At 43.6% G+C, this 21,841-nt stretch overlaps 1 protein-coding gene across 23 annotated transcripts in view; it reads left to right on the forward strand.

Moving 5' to 3' along the window:
• The first annotated feature begins 4,645 nt into the window (after positions 1–4,645).
• Positions 4,646–21,841, forward strand: part of MAP2K5 (mitogen-activated protein kinase kinase 5) — a 279,080-nt gene continuing 261,884 nt past the window's right edge. For 18 of the 23 annotated variants that reach the window (XR_013520769.1, XR_013520770.1, XR_013520771.1 and 15 more), the window contains exons 1-2: positions 4,646–5,431; positions 13,205–13,253. Coding sequence is in view for 17 of the 23 variants with exons in the window: in XM_054239377.2 (XP_054095352.1) it covers positions 5,297–5,431; positions 13,205–13,253 (184 nt within the window). In the remaining 6 variants the exon portion in view is untranslated. Of the gene's footprint in view, positions 5,432–8,430; positions 8,647–9,748; positions 9,867–13,204; positions 13,254–21,841 lie in introns of all 23 variants that reach the window. The other 5 variants (XM_054239391.2, XM_078333475.1, XM_078333476.1 and 2 more) reach the window with 2 other exon arrangements.

A 21,841-nucleotide genomic window follows, 5' to 3' on the forward strand; every position in this document is an offset into this window, starting at 1 on the left:
TTGAACCTGGGAGCTGGCGGTTGCAGTGAGCTGAGATTGTGCCATTGCATTTCACCTTGGCCAACAGAGCAAGACTGTCTCAAAATTAATGGATATGAGAATAATTATGTTAATTGGTTTGTTACTGCTATTATACATTATTTTTTCAATCAAAATTTCAAAGGCATTGCTGATGTATATAGAAAAGCAACTTTTTTTCTGTTTTCGAGGCAGGGTATCACTCTGTCACCCAGGCTGGAGTGCAGTGGAGTGATCATAGCTCACAGCTCACTGTAACCTCGATCTCCCGGCTCAGGCAGTCCTCCCACCTCAGCCTCCTGAGTAGCTGGGACTACACATGCATGCCACCGTGCCTGGCTAATTTTTGTATTTTTTGTAGAGACAGGGTTTCACATGTTGCCCAGGCTGCTCTCGAAGTTCTAGGCTTAAGTAAGCAATCGGTCTGCCTCGGCCTCCCAAAGTGCTGGGATTACAGGTGTAAGCCACTGCATCTGGCCTATATTTTTTTAAATCAAAATTAATCTACATATATTGGAGTGTCATCTGCAAGGGCCCATACTGGGTGCTGAAGGAGACAGATGAATTTCTTAAACAAAGGAGGCAATCAGTATTTTAAATAAAACAGACTGTTTATGGGAGTCTATAATTGTTTTTGTCTCAGTCTTGGTGGTGGTGGTGGTGGAAAGGCAAGGGGGCCTTGCAAGATGCCATGGAAGTTGCATTCCTCTTACTCAACCTACTCTGCTTTCAAAACTCCCTATTCAGTCAACAAATACTGTTAAAGTGCCCACTATGTGCCAGATACTCTCTTAGGTACTAGGGATATGGAAGTGAATAAACCACACAATTTCCTCCTTTCATGAAGTTACAGTCTAGATGAGAAACAAATGAGTAACAACATGTGGTGTGTTAGAGAGTGATAAACGGGCAGGGTGTGATGATTCATGTGTGTAATCCCAGCATTTTGGGAGACATGCAGATCACTTGAGCCCAGGAATTCAAGACCAACTTGACCAATATGGTGAAACTCCATCTCTACTTAAAAATATAAAAAAAATAACCAGGCATGGTGGTGCACGCCTGTGGTACCAGCTACTCAGGAGGCTGAAGTGGGAGGATTGCTTGAGCCCAGATGGTGGAGGTTGCATTGAGCTGAGATGGAGCCACTGCACTCCAGCCTGGGTGAGAGAGCCAGATCCGGTCTCAAAAACAGAAAGAAAAAAATAGTGATAAGTGCCAGGAGAAAAATAAACTAGGGAGGAGGAGTAGGAATCGTGCATGCCTTCATGCTTGTATCTAGGGTTTGGGGATGGTCTGCAATCTCAATCATGTGCCGGAGGAGAGCCCCAGCAAGAAGGTGACCTTTGAGTCAAGACCTACAGAATGTGAGGGAGTGAGCCATGTAGATATCTAGTGTAAGAGTCATCCAAGCAGAGGAAATGGCAAATGCAGAGGCCTGAGGTGGGATGGGGGACATGTTCAAGACCAGTGAGGAGGAGGCTGGTGTGAGTGAGGGAGAGTAGCAGGAAATGAGGTTCCAGAGTTTAGATGGGATGAGGGACAGAATGTGTAGAGTTTTGTAGGCCAAGGAAAGGATTTTGGCTTTTTCCTTGCACAAGATAGGAAGCTGTCTGGGGAGTTTTAGTCAAACAAGTGGCCTGATCTAACTGTGGCACCTGAGTAGAGAATACTGTTGGTAGTAGGGGCAAGGGTGAAAACAGAAGATGAAAGAATGGTTTGGACTGGGGTAATAGCAGTGAAGTGAAGATGGTGAGAAAGGCTCAGATTCTGGGTTAAGAATTCCATATTAGGATCAAGGTAATAAGAGATGAAAGAAAACCTCTACTGATTGATCGATTGATTGATTGATTGAGACAGAGACACTCTGTCGCCCAGGCTGGAGTGCAGTGGTGTGATCTTGGCTCGTTGCAACCTCTGCCTCCTGGGTTCAAGCGATTCTTCTGCCTCAGCTTCCTGAGTACCTATGACTATAGGCACGTGCCCCACAACTGGCTAATTTTTTGTATTTTTGTAGAGACAGGGTTTCTCTGTGTTAGCCAGGATGGTCTCCAACTCCTGACCCTGTGATCCACCCACCTCAGCTTCCCAAAGTGCTGGGGTTACAGGTGTGAGCCACCATGCCTGGCCCAAACCTCTCTGAATTTATAACAGCAAAATGTAATTTTCCTCCTTAAAAAAAAACCAACAAAATAACCCTATCAAAATGGGTGAAATAGGCCAGTGTCATGAGACACTTAATTTTTCAGTAATGTGTTTATTTTCAGTTAAATTTGCCAGTTAACAGAAGCCAATATAGGCCAGCTTTCATATTCCTTAGTGTTATCGCACTGGTACACTCATTGTTTAACCGTTTCCTTCTGAGTTCATTTTTCTCCTAGCATTTACTACTGTCCAACATGTATTTTGCTCATTTGTCTGTGCTCCCCATCAGAATATAACTTCATGAGGGGAGGGATTTTCTATTACACTTACTGAAAAGTAAATCTCTCAAGTAGAAACACTACAAGCAAGTACAAGTTGTTTTTACAGTAAATTTGCTTAATGGCTAGTAAACTATCTCAGCCAGTCCTGAACGACTATCTGACTTACATAATTTAAAAAGAAAAAAGGCTGGGCACAATGGCTAACACCTGTAATCCTAGCACTTAGGGAGGCCGAGGTGGGTGCATCACTTGAGGTCAGGCGTTGGAGACCAGCCTGACCAATATTTCACCAGCTCAGTATGGTGAAACCCCATCTCTACTAAAATTACAAGAATTAGCTGAGAGTGGTGGCACATGCCTATAGTCCCAGCTGTCTGGGAGGCTGAGGCAGGAGAATCACTTGAACCTGGGAGGTGGAGGTTGCAGTGAGCTGATATCGTCCCAGTGCACTCCAGCCTGGGTGACAGAGTGAGACTTTGTCTGAAAAAAAAAGGAAAGAAAAGTACTAAATGCAAAAGTCTTAAGATCACATACCACTTCAGTATAAATATTTCTTAAATTTAGACAGTAGTTTATTCAATTTGGTAAAGAGCAAAAAGTTTTATTTTGTCATTTATGATACCAAATGGGTCTTGTATATCTGTTGATGATGATACTTCTCTCAACGACAGAACTTTCTGGAAAATCCTTGCTCAAATCATCAAAGTAAAGATTTTTTTTTACTATATAAAGGCTATGAAGAGCTGCTGTGTAATTATACTGGCTCTGCAAATATTGGGAAAGAGATACAGTTTGCCATTAGTGTAAGAAAGGTTCAGCATATGTATGCAAATTTGGCAAATTGAGTTGGTTTTCCCCATGGTACTCTGAATAAAAGAGACATTTTAACAAATCACAGGTTCACAGAAAATCTCCAGTTTTGTGGTCTATTTTCTAAAAGAACAGGAAATGAACTTTTAATAAAAGTACATGAGGACTTAGGATAAACGGTTTATTTTTCACAGAAATGACATGCAGGTGAAAAGGGGCAATTCCCAGAATATCTGAAGGATCTGACTAAATGAATTTCTACCTAAGGTTTTAATTTACAATAACTTAAAAGGTGATAATTTGTCTCCCACAATGGCCTTTCAAATTATAAAAGAAACTCAGAGTAAAGTACGCAGAAAAAATTTTGGTATTGTAACTGAAAATGATCAATGTTAATTTTTTTCTCTCACATTAACCAAGCATCTGACTGTTACAAGGGAAACTGACACGCCTCCTCAACCGAGTTTATACAAAATTCAACCCCAAAAAGTAAAGCCCATCGTGTACCTTCATTAGAAAGAGATAAAGGACGAATCTACACGTTACGATTTGCAAACAAACTTGTGTAGAGGCACCATCTTTCAACAAGATTATGCACTTTAAAATCTGAGATAACAAGGTATTTAAAGATAACCAAGGTTTATTGCTACTTCCGTGATATCATCAACTGCGTAAGCAGTGCCATTTAGTTGAAAATACATGGACTAGACCGAATATTTCGCCAACAGTTTAATAAGAGATGATGATGCCACTACTGCAGCTGTCCCCAGGCCATTAAACTCCTTAGCGAATTTCTTTACTATTGCTTTTGAACAGGGAACTGTTTGCTATTTTAGGGCACTCGTGGGGTAAAGAACCTCACTGAAAAATGCAAATACTTTCTGCTAATGTGGGAGGGAGATGATGATCCTCTGGACCTGTGACTTGGAAGGAGGGATAAAAAAGACAACTAGTTCTTGAGTTTTTGCCTTGCACTTGCTGATTCGATGCACACAACCCCACGAATATTCAGATGAATGACTTGACGAAGTGGGGGTAATCGGGAGCCGCAGCCCCGGTCTTTGAAGCTTTTGTAAAGACAAACGGTCAGCAATGCTAAGCCTTAAGTTGGCTTTTGGCGGACCTCAGCCCTAGATCACGTTCACCCTCCGTTTGGTGGATGTTTTCACCTCGCTGTCACTACGTGGGGTTGGGAAACGAAAGGGTCGTGACCCGGTCGCCGCGGGCGCTCCGTGGGCGAACTGGGTCTCTCGCCCCGCGCCGCGCGCCAATTCCTCGGCTCCCGCCCGCGCGAGGCGCGTCCGCCGGGAAGCTGCTGCCCTTTTCCAACATGGCGCCGCGGGAGGCGGGTCCCGCTCGTCGGCTCCCGGGGTTCCGGCGCTGCGCGTTTTGGTTCCGGAGTAACAGTGTCGCCGCCGCCTTCCTCCTCCTCCTCCTCTCGCCGCTACTGCCGCCGCCGCCGCCACCTCCGGTCCGCGCGGCCTCGGGAGGCCGGGGCTCAGCCCGCGCGCGCCGCGCCCTGTGTCTCCGGGTGGGGCAGAAGACTCGCCCCTTGACCCTCCCGCGGGGACTCTCCGTGGTGTGGCGGCCCTGGGGCTCCTTCTTAGTAACCCGGGACTGAGTCCCCTCCAGTCGAGGACCCTCTTTACTGACGAGCGGTGGACACCTGCCGCTCTATCTTCCCCAAACCGAGTCCTTGCCCTGCCGCCTCCCACGGCCAAACGGCGGCAGAGAGCTTCACCGTAGCGTTCGCTCAGCTCCAGAACCTTCCGACCTCTGCTAGTTCCTGCGGGCCTCTCCTGCTTCCCGGGGCAGCCTCCCGGGGAGGCACCTCAGACCCCGCACAGCCTGGGCAGGCTCGGTGCCTGCGGGTCCCTTCCTACCCACCCCTTCCTTTTTTTTCCCTCCCCCTTATCCTCCAGTCCCTTGTTTTCAGCCTCTGTCCTCTGCTCCTCACTCCCCTTGTCACCTCCTGGAGCCCCCTCCTAACCAGCGGCCAGTGGGTACCCCCAGCCCCATGATGTGAGCCCCTTTAGCCTGTAATGCTGTGGCTAGCCCTTGGCCCCTTTCCTGCCATGGAGAACCAGGTGCTGGTAATTCGCATCAAGATCCCAAATAGTGGCGCGGTGGACTGGACAGTGCACTCCGGGCCGCAGTTACTCTTCAGGGATGTGCTGGTGAGTGGTAATCTCAGTGTCCAGATCCCAGCAAGGGGGACTCAGGGACTTGAGCAGTCAGCACCTTGACCACCGGTGACCTGAGCTAGTGGCAGTGGCTACTGCTGGCTTCCTGTGGAGGCAGTTTTATTGCTTCAGGCACAGCATTGATAAATTGCAACCACTGAAACCTGGCAAATGTCTAGGACCCTGGGGAGATGGATCAATCTGACTGAACCCCTGCCCTCAGAGAGCTCACGGCCCGGGCTGGGACATACATACAGACACGATCACGCAGAGGTAAACAGCTGAGTCTAGAAGAGAGGTTTTTTTTCCCGTAAGTGTTTTGGGGAATGTCCCTGGACAGATTCCAGCCCTGTTTTTCTACTGAGTTCTCTGAACTTGGTGACCAGCTGAGAAAAGGAAAAAGGACAACTTTAACTTACCATGTTTGAGCACACTTTTTAATCTAATTTATTTTGAGACAGGTCCTCACTCTCGCTCAGACTGGAGTGCTGTGGCACCATCTTGGCTCAATGAAGCCTCTACCTCCCGGGCTCAAGTGATCCTCCCACCTCAGCCTCCCAGGTAGCTGGGACATGCCGCCACACCTGGATGATATTTGTATCTTTTTGTAGAGATGTTTTGAGGTATTGCCATGTTGCCCAGGCTGGTCTTGAACTCCTGAGCTCAAGCAACCTGCCTGCCTCAAGCTTCCCAAAGTACTGAGATTACAGGTGTCAGTTACTGTGCCCAGCCTGAGCAAACTTAAAGCATCATTGAGTGTTAAGGCATTTTACATAGAAAAAAATGCTGCGCATGACAATGTAACACACCGTTTGTTATTAAAATCAGTTCAGTTCCAGAGCTGTTAAAATAGAGGGAAAATGTGCATCTTAGAATGGGTGGTGTTTTACCTTCAGGTTATTCAGAATATATTTCAAATAAAATGATGGAATTTTAGAGCAGAATTTAACATTGTAGGTGGTCTGTTCAGCTCATGTTTCCTTTTGCAGATAGTTACTGACGAGCAGTGAGGTGAAGTGGCTTTTCCAAAGCTATGAGCTCCTGAATGGGAGAGACAGTACCAGGACTAAAATTTGGTTTCTTTGACTTAGTGGGTTTTTTCCCTACATGTCACAGCCCCTTCTAATTTTTCTGGTGTTCATTTGAGATAGACAGGGTGCCTTGTGCCCATTCTACAAACTGAATAACTGAGGCATGGAAGACAGAAGGGGACACTCCAGAAAGCACATTGCTAGCAGCAGATCTATAGTGGAACTACCTGCAATTTAAGAGGGGGCAAGGTGGCAGAATCTTGGGAAGAGGAAGATTTGTGATGTGATTTTTTTCTCATTGTCTTGGGTAACTCAATCAAAAGTTTGATTTTTTTTTTTTTTTTAATGAGATGGAGTCTCGCACTGTCACCCAGGCTGGAGTGCAGTGGTGTGATCTCGGCTCACTGCAACCTCCGCCTCCCAGGTTCAAGCGATTCTCCTGCCTCAGCTTCCCGAGTAGCTGGGATTACAGGCACCTACCATCATGCCTGACTAATTTTTTGTATTTTTAGTAGAGACGGGGTTTCATATCACTATGTTGACCAGGCTGGTCTCGAACGCCTGACCCTGTGATCCACCTGCCTTGGACTCCCAGAGTACTGGGATTATAGGCATGAGCCACCGAACCCAGTTCACAATATGATTTCTATAACTTTGTTTTGAGTTCTGATGTTACTGACTGCCCAGGCCTTGCAGATTTTTGGGTGCTTCAGCCAGGAGCTTCCCATATTTGTGCATCAAATGCCATCCTCTTTGTATCCAGAGTTACTCATGGGCACACAGATTTCCCCTTGTGATAAGGCCAGGCTCCTTCACATGGTCCTCTGGGCACATCTGGATGGGCCCCTGTCTGCCTGGCTCCAGCTTCATCTCTCTCATCACAGCCCCATAAACTTCTGTGCCTCGCGTTGACTGTCAGTTCTTCCAAGCGTCCAGGCTGCCTACACTCTGCCCTTCACCCGCCAATTCCCATCTGTCCTTCCAAGCCAAGTTTTGCTTTTTCTCTGTGTCATTCTTGGTTATGTGCCCCACCTCTGTATCGTCACAGCTTTGTGTGGGTCCCCCAGCAAAGCATATGCTTGATCATGATTCTTTTTCTCCTCCACTAGATGGTAAACTTCTAGAGGAGATGGATATGTTTGTTTGTGTTTCTTCATAGGACCCCAAAATACGTGTTTAATAAGGGAGCTTAAAAGAGGATGCATGGAGTTAGGTTTCTGTGGACTAGGTTTAGAGTCGAGGAATTGGGTTTCATTGCAAGCGGCCCCAATAACGAGGCAAGTCAGTCTACCTCTCTGAGCCTTAGTTCCTCTGTACCTTCCTCAGAGACTTGGAAAGATGAGGTGAGATCGTGACTGTGATGAGAAAGACGGGCTTTCTCGTACTCATTTAAAACAACAAAAGGTGGATTATTATGTGATTATATTATTTGATTATATGATTATTTCAAGAATAGCCCAGTGTTTAAGACCACAAACTCTGGAGCCAAGTTGTTTAAATTGCAAGTTGTACTGCTCAGGGGGCAAGTATCTTCTGTGTCTCAGTTTCTTTGTGAAACAAAAGTTGGGGAGGGGTGAAAGTAATGCCTACCTCCTAGAGTTCTGAGGGCCCCTGGAGTTGATAATGCAAAGCACTCAGAACAATTTAGCACGTAGTAAGCCTCTGTTAGTGTTGTTATTACTCATGGGATTGTTACCACAAGGGATAGGACTTGGGTCTTCTATTTCTTGAGCATCTGTCTCTAAGTTGTACCTAGCTGGAGGCTAGGCGGCCCCACCACTAGTAAGCTCAGTGTGCCAGGTGTCTGCACACTTTTGCCCAGGTAAGCCCAGGTGGGGCATGTTTCGTCAGGAAAGTCTGATGAAGGACTTGTGGCAGTGGGTGTGGTGCTATCTCCTAGTGCTCCATTTTAGCAAATGTTCAAGCCCAGGTCCTGGCAGACTCTTGTGATCTGTTCTCCAGGTTCACTTCATCTCTTCATCAAGAAGAGGCAGGAACCAACAGACACGTCAGCATCTCTGGCTTGACACCTTCAACTTTAAAGCCTCGTGGAACCTGGAAGCATTCCCCTTCATCTAATTCTGACTCATTTCAAACGAAGAGGCATGAACCCCATGGGGAAAATACCTTGCTAAAGCTATACAGCTAGTTTTTGGCAGAACCTGACAGATGCCAGAAGTATGTTGTAGTCACTGAGTCTTCTGTAACTGAGTGTCTCAGACCCGAAGTCAGCAGTTGAGGGCTCTAGTCACTGTGCAACAAATACCTGGCAGACCCTGGGCAAGTCCCTTGGTCTCTCTGGGCCTTGCCTTTTGTCTGAATCATCTGCAACTGGCTTACGTGTGGAGGCCTACCTGATCTTCAAAGATAGAGACATTTCGGTCATCTGTTTTGCAGCTTTCTGTGTTTCTCTTTTTCCCTGGAGATTGAGTTCCTAGTTTTGGGAAAACTGTACAAGATGTTCAGTTAGTGTGTGATCAACCCTCTCCTCTTTTCTTTCTGTATCCTGTGGTCTCCAAGCTCAGATTTCTCCTCATCTATAACATTTCTGAGCTAGGAGTGGTGGCTTAGGCCTGTAATGCTACTTGTTTAGGAGGCCGAGGTAGGTTAGATTGCTAGAACCCAGAAGTTCGAGACCAGCTTGGGCAACATGGCAAAACCCCATCTCTACAAAAAATGCAAAAATTAGTGGGGATGGTGGCACATACCTGTAGTCTCAGCTATTAGGGAGGCTGAGGTGGGAGGATCTCTTGAACCCAGAGGCTGAGGCTATGGTGAGCTGTGATTGCAGCACTGCACTCCAGCTTGGGTGACTTAGGTGACAGAGCAAGACACTATCTCAAAAAAGTAGAAGAAAACACACACACACACACACACACACACACACACACACACACACAGAGATTTCTGTCTAAACTGAGTCTGTGATTTTTTCCTTTCTCCTGAGTTACCAAATACTATTTGCCATTTACGTCTTTTGTTTGGTTCTTAAAAGTGTTTTATGTTACTAGTCTTTCAGGTTTGTCTTAGCTCCCTAACCTGTTTATAATCTTCCTAAAGTCAAGGATCAAGATTTATTCTCCTGTAGCCTACAACTTTGTGATCTTTTTACTCCTGGCATGTTGCAGATGCTCGGTTATGTTTTTGATCTGTCAGATATTTGTCTGATTTATTGAAAGGAAGAAGAAAAGGATCAAAAAATGGTCATCATCAAGATATGTAAACTTCAGTTCCCTTCCTTCCTTCCTCTCTCTCTCTCGCTTTCTTTCTTTTTTCTCAGAGTTTTGCTCTGTTGCCCAGGCTGGAGTACAGTGGTGCAATTTCAGCTCACTGCAACCCCTGCTTCCCAGGTTCAGGTGATTATCCTGCTTCAGCCTCCTGAGCAGTTGGGATTACAGGTACGCGCCACATGCCCAGCTAATTTTTTTGTATTTTTAGTAGAGACAAGGTTTTACTATGTTGGCTAGGCTGGTCTTGAACTCCTGACCTTGAGTGATCTGCCCACTTTGGCCTCCCAAAATGCTGGGCTTATAGGCATGGGCCACTGTGCCTGTCCCAGTTTTCTTTTGAAACCTTCTTTAGGTTAGGTAAATGTTATATTGTTGAGAGTAGAAGAAGGCTGCTTGGAAATAAGTCACTTTTAACTGGAAAATATAAGCCGGGTGCAGTGGCTCATGCCTGTAATCCCAGCACTTTGGAAGGCTGAGATGGGCGGATCACGAGGTCAGGGGTTCAAGGCCAGCCTGACCAACATGGTGAAACCCCGTCTCTTCTAAAAATAGAAAAATTAGCCAGGTGTGGTGGCGTGCACCTGTAATCCTAGCTACCTGGGAGGCTGAGGCAGGAGAATTGCTTGAAGCTGGGAGGTGGAGGTTGCAGTCAGCAGAGAGTGCCATTGCACTCCAGCCTGGGTGACAGAGCGAGACTCCGTCTCAAAAACAAAAAACAGAAAATGTATATAAAATCATCAGATGTACCTGGTCTTAACATTGCTAGCAGATACTACTGATTTTTAAACTTCTTGCCTCTTTGTCGTTATGATAGCTCCACTTTATTTGCTTTTTTTTTGAGATGCAGTTTTGTTCTTGTTGCCCAGGCTGGAGTGCAATGGCATGATCTGAGCTCACTGCAACCTCTGCCTCCTGGGTTCAAGCGATTCTCCTGCTCTGCCTCAGCCTCCCAAATAGCTGGGATTACAGGCATGCACCACCACACCCAGCTAATCTTGTATTTTTTTTTTTTTGAGACGGAGTTTTGCTCTTGTTACCCAGACTGGAGTGCAATGGCACGATCTCGGCTCACTGCAACCTCCGCCTTCTGGGTTCAAGCAATTCTCCTGCCTCAGCCTCCCGAGTAGCTGGGATTACAGGCACGCACCACCATGCCCAGCTAATTTTTGTATTTTTAGTAGAGATGGGGTTTCACCTTGTTGACCAGGATGGTCTTGATCTCTTGACCTTGTGATCCACCCGCCTCAGCCTCCCAAAGTGCTGGGATTATAGGCGTGAGCCACTGTGATCTTGTATTTTTAATAGAGATGGGGGTTTCTCCATTTTGGTCAGGCTGGTCTTGAACTCCCGACCTGAGGTGATCCACCGGCCTCAGCCTCCCAAACTGTTGGGATCACAGGTGTGAGCCACCGTGCCCAGCCTATTTGCTTTAAAGAACAAAATGGTTGGTTGTGTTCACATGGTTCTTTTAGCAAGTTTGCTTAGTTCTTTGTCCCTTTCCCGCATATCAAATGAGAAGCACGTGCAGCACCTTGTTTATGTTGGTGGGCTAAGGCATGCCATTGCCGCTGAGCGGGTTCTCAGGTGGTGGTTAGAACTCTGCAGTTTGACGGGATCTGCTATTCAGAAGTGGGAAGGATCCTAAATTAGTTTGCTGGCACTGTTGAGGTAGAGTTCACATGTCAAGATCAGAGTTCCCTGGAAATAACCCGTGATAAACTAGACTTAGAGGGTTGGGGATGGAGCAGTTGTTTTTTCCTCATTTTTTTTAAACCTATGCTGAATGGGTGTTCAGTGACTACTGCTGAAGGATGATGTCAGTGAGTGAATCACCATCCTCCACTGATTGTTGGGTGCTGAGTTTCAAAGTTTTATTATGAGGTAAGCTTTGTAATATTCTAGTGATCAGTGATTTATTTGTTTAACATACACTAACATGGCACTTGCCACGTGCTAGACACTCTTCTGAGTGCTTTACCAACACTCGTTGGGTAGGTACAGCTAAGATCTGCTATTACATATAAGGAAACTGAGGCACAGAGAGATTTTATTTTTTGTGTGTGTGTGCGCTCAGCTGTGCCAGAGAGCTAGCATCCAGGCACGGTGTAAATTCGGGCTTTACACTGGATTGCCAGTGTGCTTTATTCTGTACTCCCTTTACAGTTTTCTGTCAATAAATACTTTCTAACTATGAGAGTATAGAAATAATTTTTTAACACTAAAATCTTTTATAGATACTTCCTCAAAAAGTCGATGTTTTATTTGTGAAGACTGGAGTCAGAAAAAAATAATCTCTTTGGCTGTAATGGGGCTGCCTAAGATAGTTCTCTTTGATCAGTTTTATATGCACAGATTTATTTTTGAAAAAAAAAAAAAAAAAAAAGCACTATAGAGGGAAGACTATTATGCAAATTGCCACTGCAGCAAAAGCTTCCAAAGAATTGCCTTTAGAAGGAAGTTGCAGCCGCCACTCTGCTAAGTGCCCTGCTTGGAAAGGCTGTGGGATCCCTGCTGAGAAGTACTGCAAGCGGCTTTGTCAGCCGGCTGCCTGGTGCCAGTTCTGGTGCAGCCTGGGAGGGACATTGTGGCAGAGCTCCCAGAGAGAAATGAGGTTTGCAGGCCATTGGAGTTGGACTGGACATGATGGACGGTCACTTTCCCCAGAGCTTAGGTGTTCTGTGCTTATTCAATGAAGCTGTCTCAGTATACTAACTTTTGCGTATTTTCAACTTTATAGATTTACTCAAATATTGATATCATATTATATACACTTTTTAGATTTTTTTGTAGGCTAGATTAACTTTATTTCAGTGTTATTAAATATGTTTTCTGTTGCTTAATAGTAAAGGTTGATAAGAACTGTTTGTGATAAATGTAGCATAATGGGTTTATATCATCACGGAAACTTGTGTGTTGAACTCCTACCATTATGAGTTCAAGGCGCAGTGTTGATTGTGTATCAGGAACGTTTGTTGAATGTCTTCAATGTGCTAGGTCTAAGCTTATGTTCATTAGATTAATTTTTACACAACCTCTGTGAGTATTGCTAGACCCATTTTGGAGGGTGATCAAATAGAGGCTCAGAGAGGCTGGGTGATTTTTTTTTCCAAGTCATACATCTAATAATAAGTGCAGAGCTGAGATTGAGACCTAGGTCAGTCTGAATCTCAAAACCCCTCTCTCTTTCAACTGTAGTATATTCCACAGCCTCACCAAGTTTTTGTAAATACACAACAGTATATTTGTATATACACCATTGAATTGAGAATAGCATGTTATTAATTAAAATGTAGAAAAGGTTTCTTAAAGACTTTTCTTTCTGGAATAGAGATTTAAACTCCTAAGTTTATGTTGCTGGGCTAAGTGTGATTATGAGCTAATGTTTTTATAGTTTATGCTAACGTTTCAAGAATCTTTCCCAGGTTCTCATATTTCCTCTAGGATTTGCCACATGTTAGCAATAAAGAAGATGGCTAATTGTGTTTCTTTATTCTTTCTTTGTTTAGGATGTGATAGGCCAGGTTCTGCCTGAAGCCACAACTACAGCATTTGAATGTAAGTCTGACTTGTACACTTTCCTGACTGTTCCTTTCTGCAGTAATTTTTTAAAGGGTTTATGGGTTGCATTACTTTAGAAACTGACAAAAACAGATTATTTATGACCATCATATGGTACATTTAAATATTTATAAATTAATACAAGTTTAATGATACTGAACTGAGTAATATTTTCTTATTTAATCATATCTTGTGTGAGCATATTTCTACAATATAGCTTTAATTACCAACATGACCTTTATCTGCTCTTGCTCCTAATTGTAATAATATTGCAGGACAAAATGAAACGTGTAAACTACCTGTAGGCCAATGATTATTGATTAAGAGATTTTAATCCATTGCTGCCTTAAAAAATAGCAACAAAGTAGACCTTCTACCATGATCATTACATGGAATAATTCTGTTTTAGTGGGGCTTGCTTGGCAGGGATGCTAGATGATGGCAGGAACACTTCGAGTCTTTAGTTTTTCCTTTTCCCCACAGTTGGCCAGGGGACAGGGCCAGGGTGGCTTGGCAACTAGAAAACTGGTTGTGACATGAACCAGGTCACTGCAGAGGATGTCATGTAATGAGTCATGATAAGACGAGATAGTCAGTAGCATAGGAGCTCAAATGCTGAGAGGGACAAAGTAAGGATTTAGAACTGTAGTTTTTTTTTTTAAGATGAGGGCTTGGGAGGCCGAGGTGGGTGGATCATGAGGTCAAGAGATTGAGACCATCCTGGTCAACATGGTGAAACCCCGTCTCTACTAAAAATACAAAAAATTAGCTGGGCACGGTGGTGCGTGCCTGTAATCCCAGCTACTCAGGAGGCTGAGGCAGGAGAATTGCCTGAACCCGGGAGGTGGAGGTTGCGGTGAGCCGAGATCGCGCCATTGCACTCCAGCCTGGGTAACAAGAGCGAAACTCCATCTCAAAAAAAAAAAAAAAAAAAAAAAAGATGAGGGCTAATTTTTTTTTTTTTTTGAGATGGAGTCTCACTCTGTTGCCCAGGCTGGAGTGCAGTGACGCAATCTCTGCTCACTGCAACCTCTGCCTCCTGGGTTCAAGCAGTTCTCTGCCTCAGCCTCCTAAATAGCTGAGATTGAAGACACCCACTACCACACCTGGATAATTTTTGTATTTTTTGTAGAGACAGGGTTTCACCTTATTGGCCAGACTGGTCTTGAGCTCCTGACTTTGTGATCCACATGCCTTAGCCTCCCAAAGTGCTGGGATTACAGTTGTGAGCCATTGTGCCTGGGCTTTTTTAATTTTTCTGTTGCCCAGGCTGGAGTGCAGTGGTGGGATCTCAGCTCACTGTAACGTCTGCCTCCTGGGTTCAAGCGACTCTTGCGCCTCAGCCTTCTGAGTAGCTGAGATTACAGGTGTGTGCCACCACATCCAGCTAACTTTTGTATTTTTAGTAGAGACAGGGTTTCGCCATGTTGGCCAGGGCTAGTCTTGAACTCCTGACCTCAAGTGATCAGCCAACCTCAGCCTCCCAAAGTGCTGGGGTTACAAGTGTGAGCCACCACACTTGGCCAGAGGGTCACTTCTTAATGTAGAAAAATTTCAGTTTTTCTACATGATATGATACTACTTTGTTTCTGTTTTTAATGAAGATGGTTACTTACAGAGAGTACAATGGGTACATCCATTTTGGAGGATAATTTGGCATTTCTTATCAACATATAAAATATGCAAAACCTTTGATTTAGCAGATCCACTTTTAGGAAGCTGTTCAGCAGAAATAGCCACACATGTGTGAATGCCCTTCAAACAAGGTGTTCATTGTAGGATGATGGATGACGATGACGATGGTTATTTTTAGAGAGGGGACCTTGCCTTGTTGCCCAGGCTGGAATGCTGTGGCATGATAGCTCACTGTAACCTTGAACTCTTAGGCCTAAACAGTCCTCCCAACTCAGCCTCCCAAGTAGCTGGGACTACAGGCATGCACCACTATGCCTGGCTAATTTTTAAATTTTCTGTGGAGATAGGGTTGTCCAGGCTAGTCTTGAACTCCGTGCCTTAAGTGAGCTTCCTGCCTTGACCTCCATTAGTGTTGGGATTATAGATGTGAGCCACTGTGCCTGGGCCACTGTGGGATTATTTATTTATTTTGGAGATAGGATCTCACTCTTTTGCCCAAGTGGGATCACAGCTTGCTGTATCCTCGACCTCCTGGCTCAAACTTTTGGGATTATTTTCAAAAGCAAAAAATTAGAGGTAAACTAAATGCTGGTATAATGGATTAGTAAATTACAATTTATCTATAGTTCAAAGCATTAAACAGCAACTAAAAAGAATGAGTTAGGATTTTATACATTGATATGGAAAGAATTCTGTGATATATTGTTGAATAAACAAATAATGTATATGGTATGATCCCATTTTGCAAAAAATCCAACCCCACCTCCCCAACTTTATGTATGTATTAAAAGATAGCTTCTGATGAGTGCCTACTACAGTACTTTCCAGTGGCTTCCCTGGAAAGTGGACTTGGGGCCTGAGGCTTAGGTTGTGGGGTGGATGAATGAACATACTTTTTACTTCGTATAGTTCTCTATTGTTTGAACATTTTCATCAATCACCATTTGTTTCTAAAGCTATAATGAGTAGAACTCGTAATGTAATTAGCATTTTATTAATCACCTTGAACTCTGTACTATAGAAAAATAGTACCTCTGTCTGAAGTACATCCTAGTGTTGCAGCTGTATTCAGACTCCTTTCAGTAACTCCTTGGGGGTGCCATGAGTTTCGTGGACAGTCTGATAGTTAACATTTGGACTTACTGTTGACAGAGGCTGTGCTAAGAGCATTCCATGGGTTATCTTATTTATTTTATCCATCACAGGATCCCCACAAAGTACTTGTTTTTTTTTTTTTTGAGACAGAGTCTTGTGCTGTTGCCCAGGCTGGAGTGCAGTGACATGATCATAGCTCACCACAGCCTTAAACTCCTAGGCTCAAGCGATCTTCCTACCTCAGCCTCCCAAGTAGGTTGAGGCATCCACCTCCATACCTGGCTAATTTAAAACAATTTTTTTTTTTTTAGAAATAGGGTCTTGCTGTGTTGCCCAGGCTGGTATTGAACTCCTGGCCTCAAGTGATCCTCCCATCTTGCCCTTTCAAAGTGTTGGGATTATTGGTGTGAGCCACCATACCTACTAGGTACTTTGAAGGACTGTTACTAGCTCTGTTTTGGTTGAGGAAAGGATATCTCCTTTAAGCAACTTGCTCAAAGTCTCACAGCTAAGTGGTAAACTGGAATTTTTGGAGTAGTTTCTAGAGTATATATTCTCAACCACTGTACTGGACTTGTTTCAAGAGTTGTCGTGATTCTTGAAGTCAGATTCTGGTTGTTCTTAAGCATAGAAGAAAGAAGTTTACTTTGTACTTTTTTTTTTTGAGACGGAGTTTCGCTCTTGTTACTCAGGCTGGAGTGCAATGGCATGATCTCGGCTCACCACAACCTCCGCCTCCTCGGTTCAGGCAATTCTCCGGCCTCAGCCTCCGGAGTAGCTGGGATTACAGGCACGCGCCACCGTGCCCAGCTGATTTTTTGTATCTTTAGTAGAGACGGGGTTTCACCATTTTGACCAGGATGGTCTCAATCTCTTGACCTCGTGATCCACCCGCCTCGGCCTCCCAAAGTGCTGGGATTACAGGCTTGAGCCACCGTGCCTGGCCTACTTTGTACTTTTTACTTGCTTTTGGGGTCCCCAAAGTGGCTTGATGTGCCTGTGCCTGTCTCACTGACTTCCAGTTAGGGTTCATAATAATAATAATACTGATTATTTTAACTACCATTCATTGATAGCTTGCTCTGTGCCGGGCAGTGTACTAGATGATTTACCTAAGTTGTTAGTAATCTTCGTACTGACTCTGTGAGATAGGAAAATTATGCCTGCCAGGAAACAAGCTCAGAGGCCTGAAATGATTGCTGAACGTGATTGCTTGGAAGTGGTGAAGCCCAGGTTCAAACACACATCTTTTTGACTATAAACCTTACACTCTTTATCCCCGAGTGTGTCAAAAGCCTGTTAAGTGTAAATATAGATACACCGCCACTACTCCAGGTTTCAGTGCTGTGATATCGTGCTCTTTCTTTTGTCCCGTCAGTGGCAGCAGCCTTGTGCCCATCTGCATGGGGGCCAGTTTTAGATGAATAACAATAAATGCACAACACACCCACAGGCAGAATAATGACAGTTCTTAGTTTTCTTGTGTTTGGATTGTTATGTATTTTCTACTATAGACTTGAAATCCTAAGCTGACTTTTTTTTATGATTGTTCTGTGGTGACTTTTTTTTCTAAACCAAAAATCTGAACCAATAAACGGAATCTGTGTTTAAGAAATAGTTGAGGAGATATAGCTTCTAAGCTAATTTGCTGGAATTTTGGAAATATTTCAGTGGCTTGTGGGTATAATGGACCAACCCTTGAATAAATACAATTTTAGTCAAAGAAATACTTGAGATTCCATCTTATAATACTTTTTTGTTTTTTTGAAATGGTCTGGCTCTGTTGCCCAGGCTGGAGTGCAGTGGTACAATCTCAGCTCATGGCGCCCTCTGCCTCCCAGACTCAAGCAGTCCTCTCAGCTTAGCCTCCTGAGTAGCTGGGACTACAGGTGTGTGTGTGCCACCACACCTGGCTAACTTTTGTATATTGTAGAGATGGGCTTTGGCCATATTGCCCAACCTGATCTCAAACTCCTGAGCTCAAGCAATCCACCCTCCTCAGCCTCTCAAAGTGTTGGGATTAGAGGCATGAGCCACCGCACCCAGCCTTATAGTAATATATTTAATACTGAAAATAATATCTAACACTAATTGATACTTTATACAAAAGAAATGGTGTTATAGTTAGCAATATGAATTAAGCAACAAGAGAGAGGGTAGCTGTCAGATGTACCTATTGTATATAAATGTACAGAAAAAGAGTTGAATGGGTTGAAAAGAAGGGAAAAGCTAGGTAATATTACAGATTCTTCAGTTATGAGAAATGGTATATTTGTTTTTAATTTCTATAAACTGTTGTTACCCTTGCCTGTTTTTTCTATTTGGTTATTTATCTTTTTCTAATTGATTTGAGAGTTTACCAATATTAAGGTTGGCCTTTTGTCTTGTATGTCACAAATGTTTTTGTTCAGTTTATTGCTCTTTTCTTTTTATTCTCTCTTCTTTTTTCTGTAGAGAACTCTAAGGTTCTTACATGGTCAGACTTACTTACTTTCCTTTGTAGCTTCTGGGTTTATGTCATGCTTAGAAAGGTCTTCTACAGTCCAGGATGTTGAAGAAACATTCATTTATACTCTTTTTTTCTTCTACTTTAATGAGGTTAGATACACACACGGTTATGTATATAAACTTGTATATGTCATATTGTGGGTTTTTATAAAAATATTACAAAGCTCAGAATTTCTTTTTCTTGTTTTTTAAGATGGAGTCTTGCTCTGTTGCCGGGGCTGGAGTGCAATGGGGCAATCTCAGCTCACTGCAACCTCCACTTCCCAGGTTCAAGTAATTCTCCTGCCTCAGCCTCCCGAGTAGCTGGGATTGTAGGTGCCCGTCATCATACCTGGGTAATTTTTGTATTTTTTAGTAGAGATGGGGTTTCACCATGTTGGTCAGGCTGGTCTTGAACTCCTGACCTCAGGTGATCCACCTGCCTCAGCTTCCCAAAGTGCTGGCATTACAGGCGTGAGCCACCACACCTGGCCCTTGGCTTTCTTAATTCTTGCACCATCTTCAGTTTATTTTAGTGGAAGAAATCAGGTGGGGATCCAACTTTATTTTTCAAGCAGATAATTGATTCCACACCAGTTACTGAATAGTTTTTCTTTTCCCAGATGTGAGAACCTTTCTGAGATGCAGCTAAATTCTATAACCATAAATTGTGTGTTTGTATTTCTGGGTTCTGCATATGCTGTAAGAGCTTGACATTCATATAGGCCCAGAGACCCCTGCTGATTTTCACAGTTTCATTAGCAGATTCATGAGTACACCAACACATGAGGTGATAAAAATCAACCGTGCCCACTAATGCATTTCCTGTGCATATCTGTTACTTGTGTTCCTCTGCCAGCATTTTCTCTAGAGAAATAACTGCTGTAAAATGACTGTTGGATTGGTGTTGCTGGACAGTAAAATCCCACTGGTTTTAAGTCCTTGTAGACAAATGCTGTCTGAAACCTATGAAAACCATGTGGTTTCGCTTTTCCATGGCACTCACGTGTTCTGGTTTGTAGCTCTCACAAGTATCTTCACACTTGTCAAACCATGCATCTGAGTTTTGTTCAGAAAACATGGTTATAGGATAAATAGCTATTTAATTTGTGCCTTTCTTCAACCCTGACTATTTTTTTTTTTTTTTTTTTTGAGACGGAGTTTCACTCTTGTTACCCAGGCTGGAGTGCAATGGTGCGATCTCGGCTCACCGCAACCTCCGCCTCCTGGGTTCAGGCAATTCTCCTGCCTCAGCCTCCCGAGTAGCTGGGATTACAGGCACGCGCCACCATGCCCAGCTAATTTTTTGTATTTTTAGTAGAGACGGGGTTTCACCATGTTGACCAGGAAAGTCTCGATCTCTCGACCTTGTGATCCACCCGTCTCGGCCTCCCAAAGTGCTGGGATTACAGGCTTGAGCCACCGCGCCCGGCCCAACCCTGACTATTTTATACTCTCTCTGCATTGCACAGAATCATTTTCAGCTGTTTTATGAAGTTCCAGAAGATTATTTTGTATTTAGGGTAGACATCTCTAAACCAACACATCATGTTTCATTTTGAATTTGGCATAGAATGACCATTTAAAGCAAAATTGCAATTATGTAAGTTGTAAATTCTCGGAGTATAGGAAACAACTATAGCTGATAACTGGAGTGACACCTGTAGGAGATACTCTATGTTCAGATAGCCATGACAATCTCGTTAAGAATAGTTGGGTGGAAGCCTCTTTTTGCTTCAAAGAAGAGTCTGAATCATAACATATTTGGGAGAAATGAAGTTTCTTTAAACTATTGTGTATGTAAAAAGAGAAATAGGTGTTTGGAGGCTCTTTTTGCTTTAGAGAAGAGTCTAAATCAAAATATTTGGAACAAACAAAGTTTCATTTCTTTAAACTATTGTATATGTAAAAAGATAAATGGTTGTTTATAAGTAAAACTAGGTAAGTTCATGAAAAATTGTAAGTCACAATAAACCTACATTGAGCCTAAAAATTATTTAACATGTAAGAGTTAATTATGAATACTAGAATTTGAGACAAAATAGGAGAGCTTTAATTTGTTGAAATTTTGGCTTGAAATATAGTTGATGCAAAAAATCCAAATCCCTTTTTATCTTATGAGAGTAGTCGTTTCTTATTAAGAGTCTTGCTAATTTGTATGAAAATTAAGAAGTTTGAGTCCTTTACTCAAGCACCAGACTAGTTGTTCCTTAAGGTCAGTGGACAGTGCATCTTATTTTTGAATCCCTAGAAATCCCACCATGGTACCTGGCACATAATGGATACTCTATGTGTATTTGTAGAAGGCATGGATGGTTGAAGGATTGCAGTAATAAGGATAAGCTTTTTAGATTCCATTCAACAGCAAGTCCTCTTGGCTCTATCTTCAAAATGTATCCAGCATGTGATGACTTCTCAAAACCTCAGCTTGGGTTAGGCCACCATCATCTCTCCCCAGGATTGGGACAGTGGCCTCCTAACTGGCTTCCCCGTTCTACTTTTGCCTCTGTACAGCCTCTTTTCCGCATGGCAGCCAGAGTGATTTTTTTAGCAGTCAGGTGATACCACCATTCTCACAACCCTCCAGTGATTTCCATCTCACTCCAAAGTCAAAGACCAAGTCCTTAAAATGCCCTGCAAAGCTCTGCGTTTTCTCATCTGCCCTCAACCTGTCCCACCATTGCTTCTCTGAACCCGTGTATCTCTCTCCACCTCTCATTCTGTTCTAGCCGCTCTGGCTTCCTCTCTGTCTGTCAGACACGCCAGGCATTCCTCTGACCCAGGGCCTTTGTATTAGCTGCTCCCTCTGCCTGGAACAGTTTCTCCAGATATCAGCACAGCCCACTCTCTCACCTCCTTTGGTCTCTTTCCACTAGAGTGTAAGTTCTATGAGGTCAGGAGTTTGTTTGTTTTTTCTTTTTTCACTGTTACTATCCCACTGCTCAGAACAGTGCCTGCCACATAGTGGGTACTTTTATTTGCTAGAAGGAGGAAGAAAGCAAAGAAGGAGGGAAGGAATCAGGAAGAGGGAAGCGGGAAACTAAATTAGAACTCATGGGTATGAAGATGCGGCCGTGGAAAGTATGGCCTCTACTCCTGCCCCCATCATTAAATTCCACACCTGAGAAGGGCTTTAAACATCTTTTCTGGTAGTTTCCTGTTGATGTCTTTCTAACCTCTACAATTATGTTTTCATTTCTTTTCTCTTACCTGGGAAAAGTGCCTTTGCAGTAGCTTTAATTGCCACCTGGCACAGAAGGAGTGTGACAAATGACATATAATATATTGCCTTAACTTTCTGTAGCTCCTTGTAGAAGCTAGATTGTTTCTCTTGAAAGCCTTCTTGAGCCCCTGCCACTGCGGTGGTT

Source organism: Callithrix jacchus, chromosome 8 (genome assembly GCF_049354715.1).
Source record: "Callithrix jacchus isolate 240 chromosome 8, calJac240_pri, whole genome shotgun sequence".
NCBI classification, from domain to species: domain Eukaryota; kingdom Metazoa; phylum Chordata; class Mammalia; order Primates; family Cebidae; genus Callithrix; species Callithrix jacchus.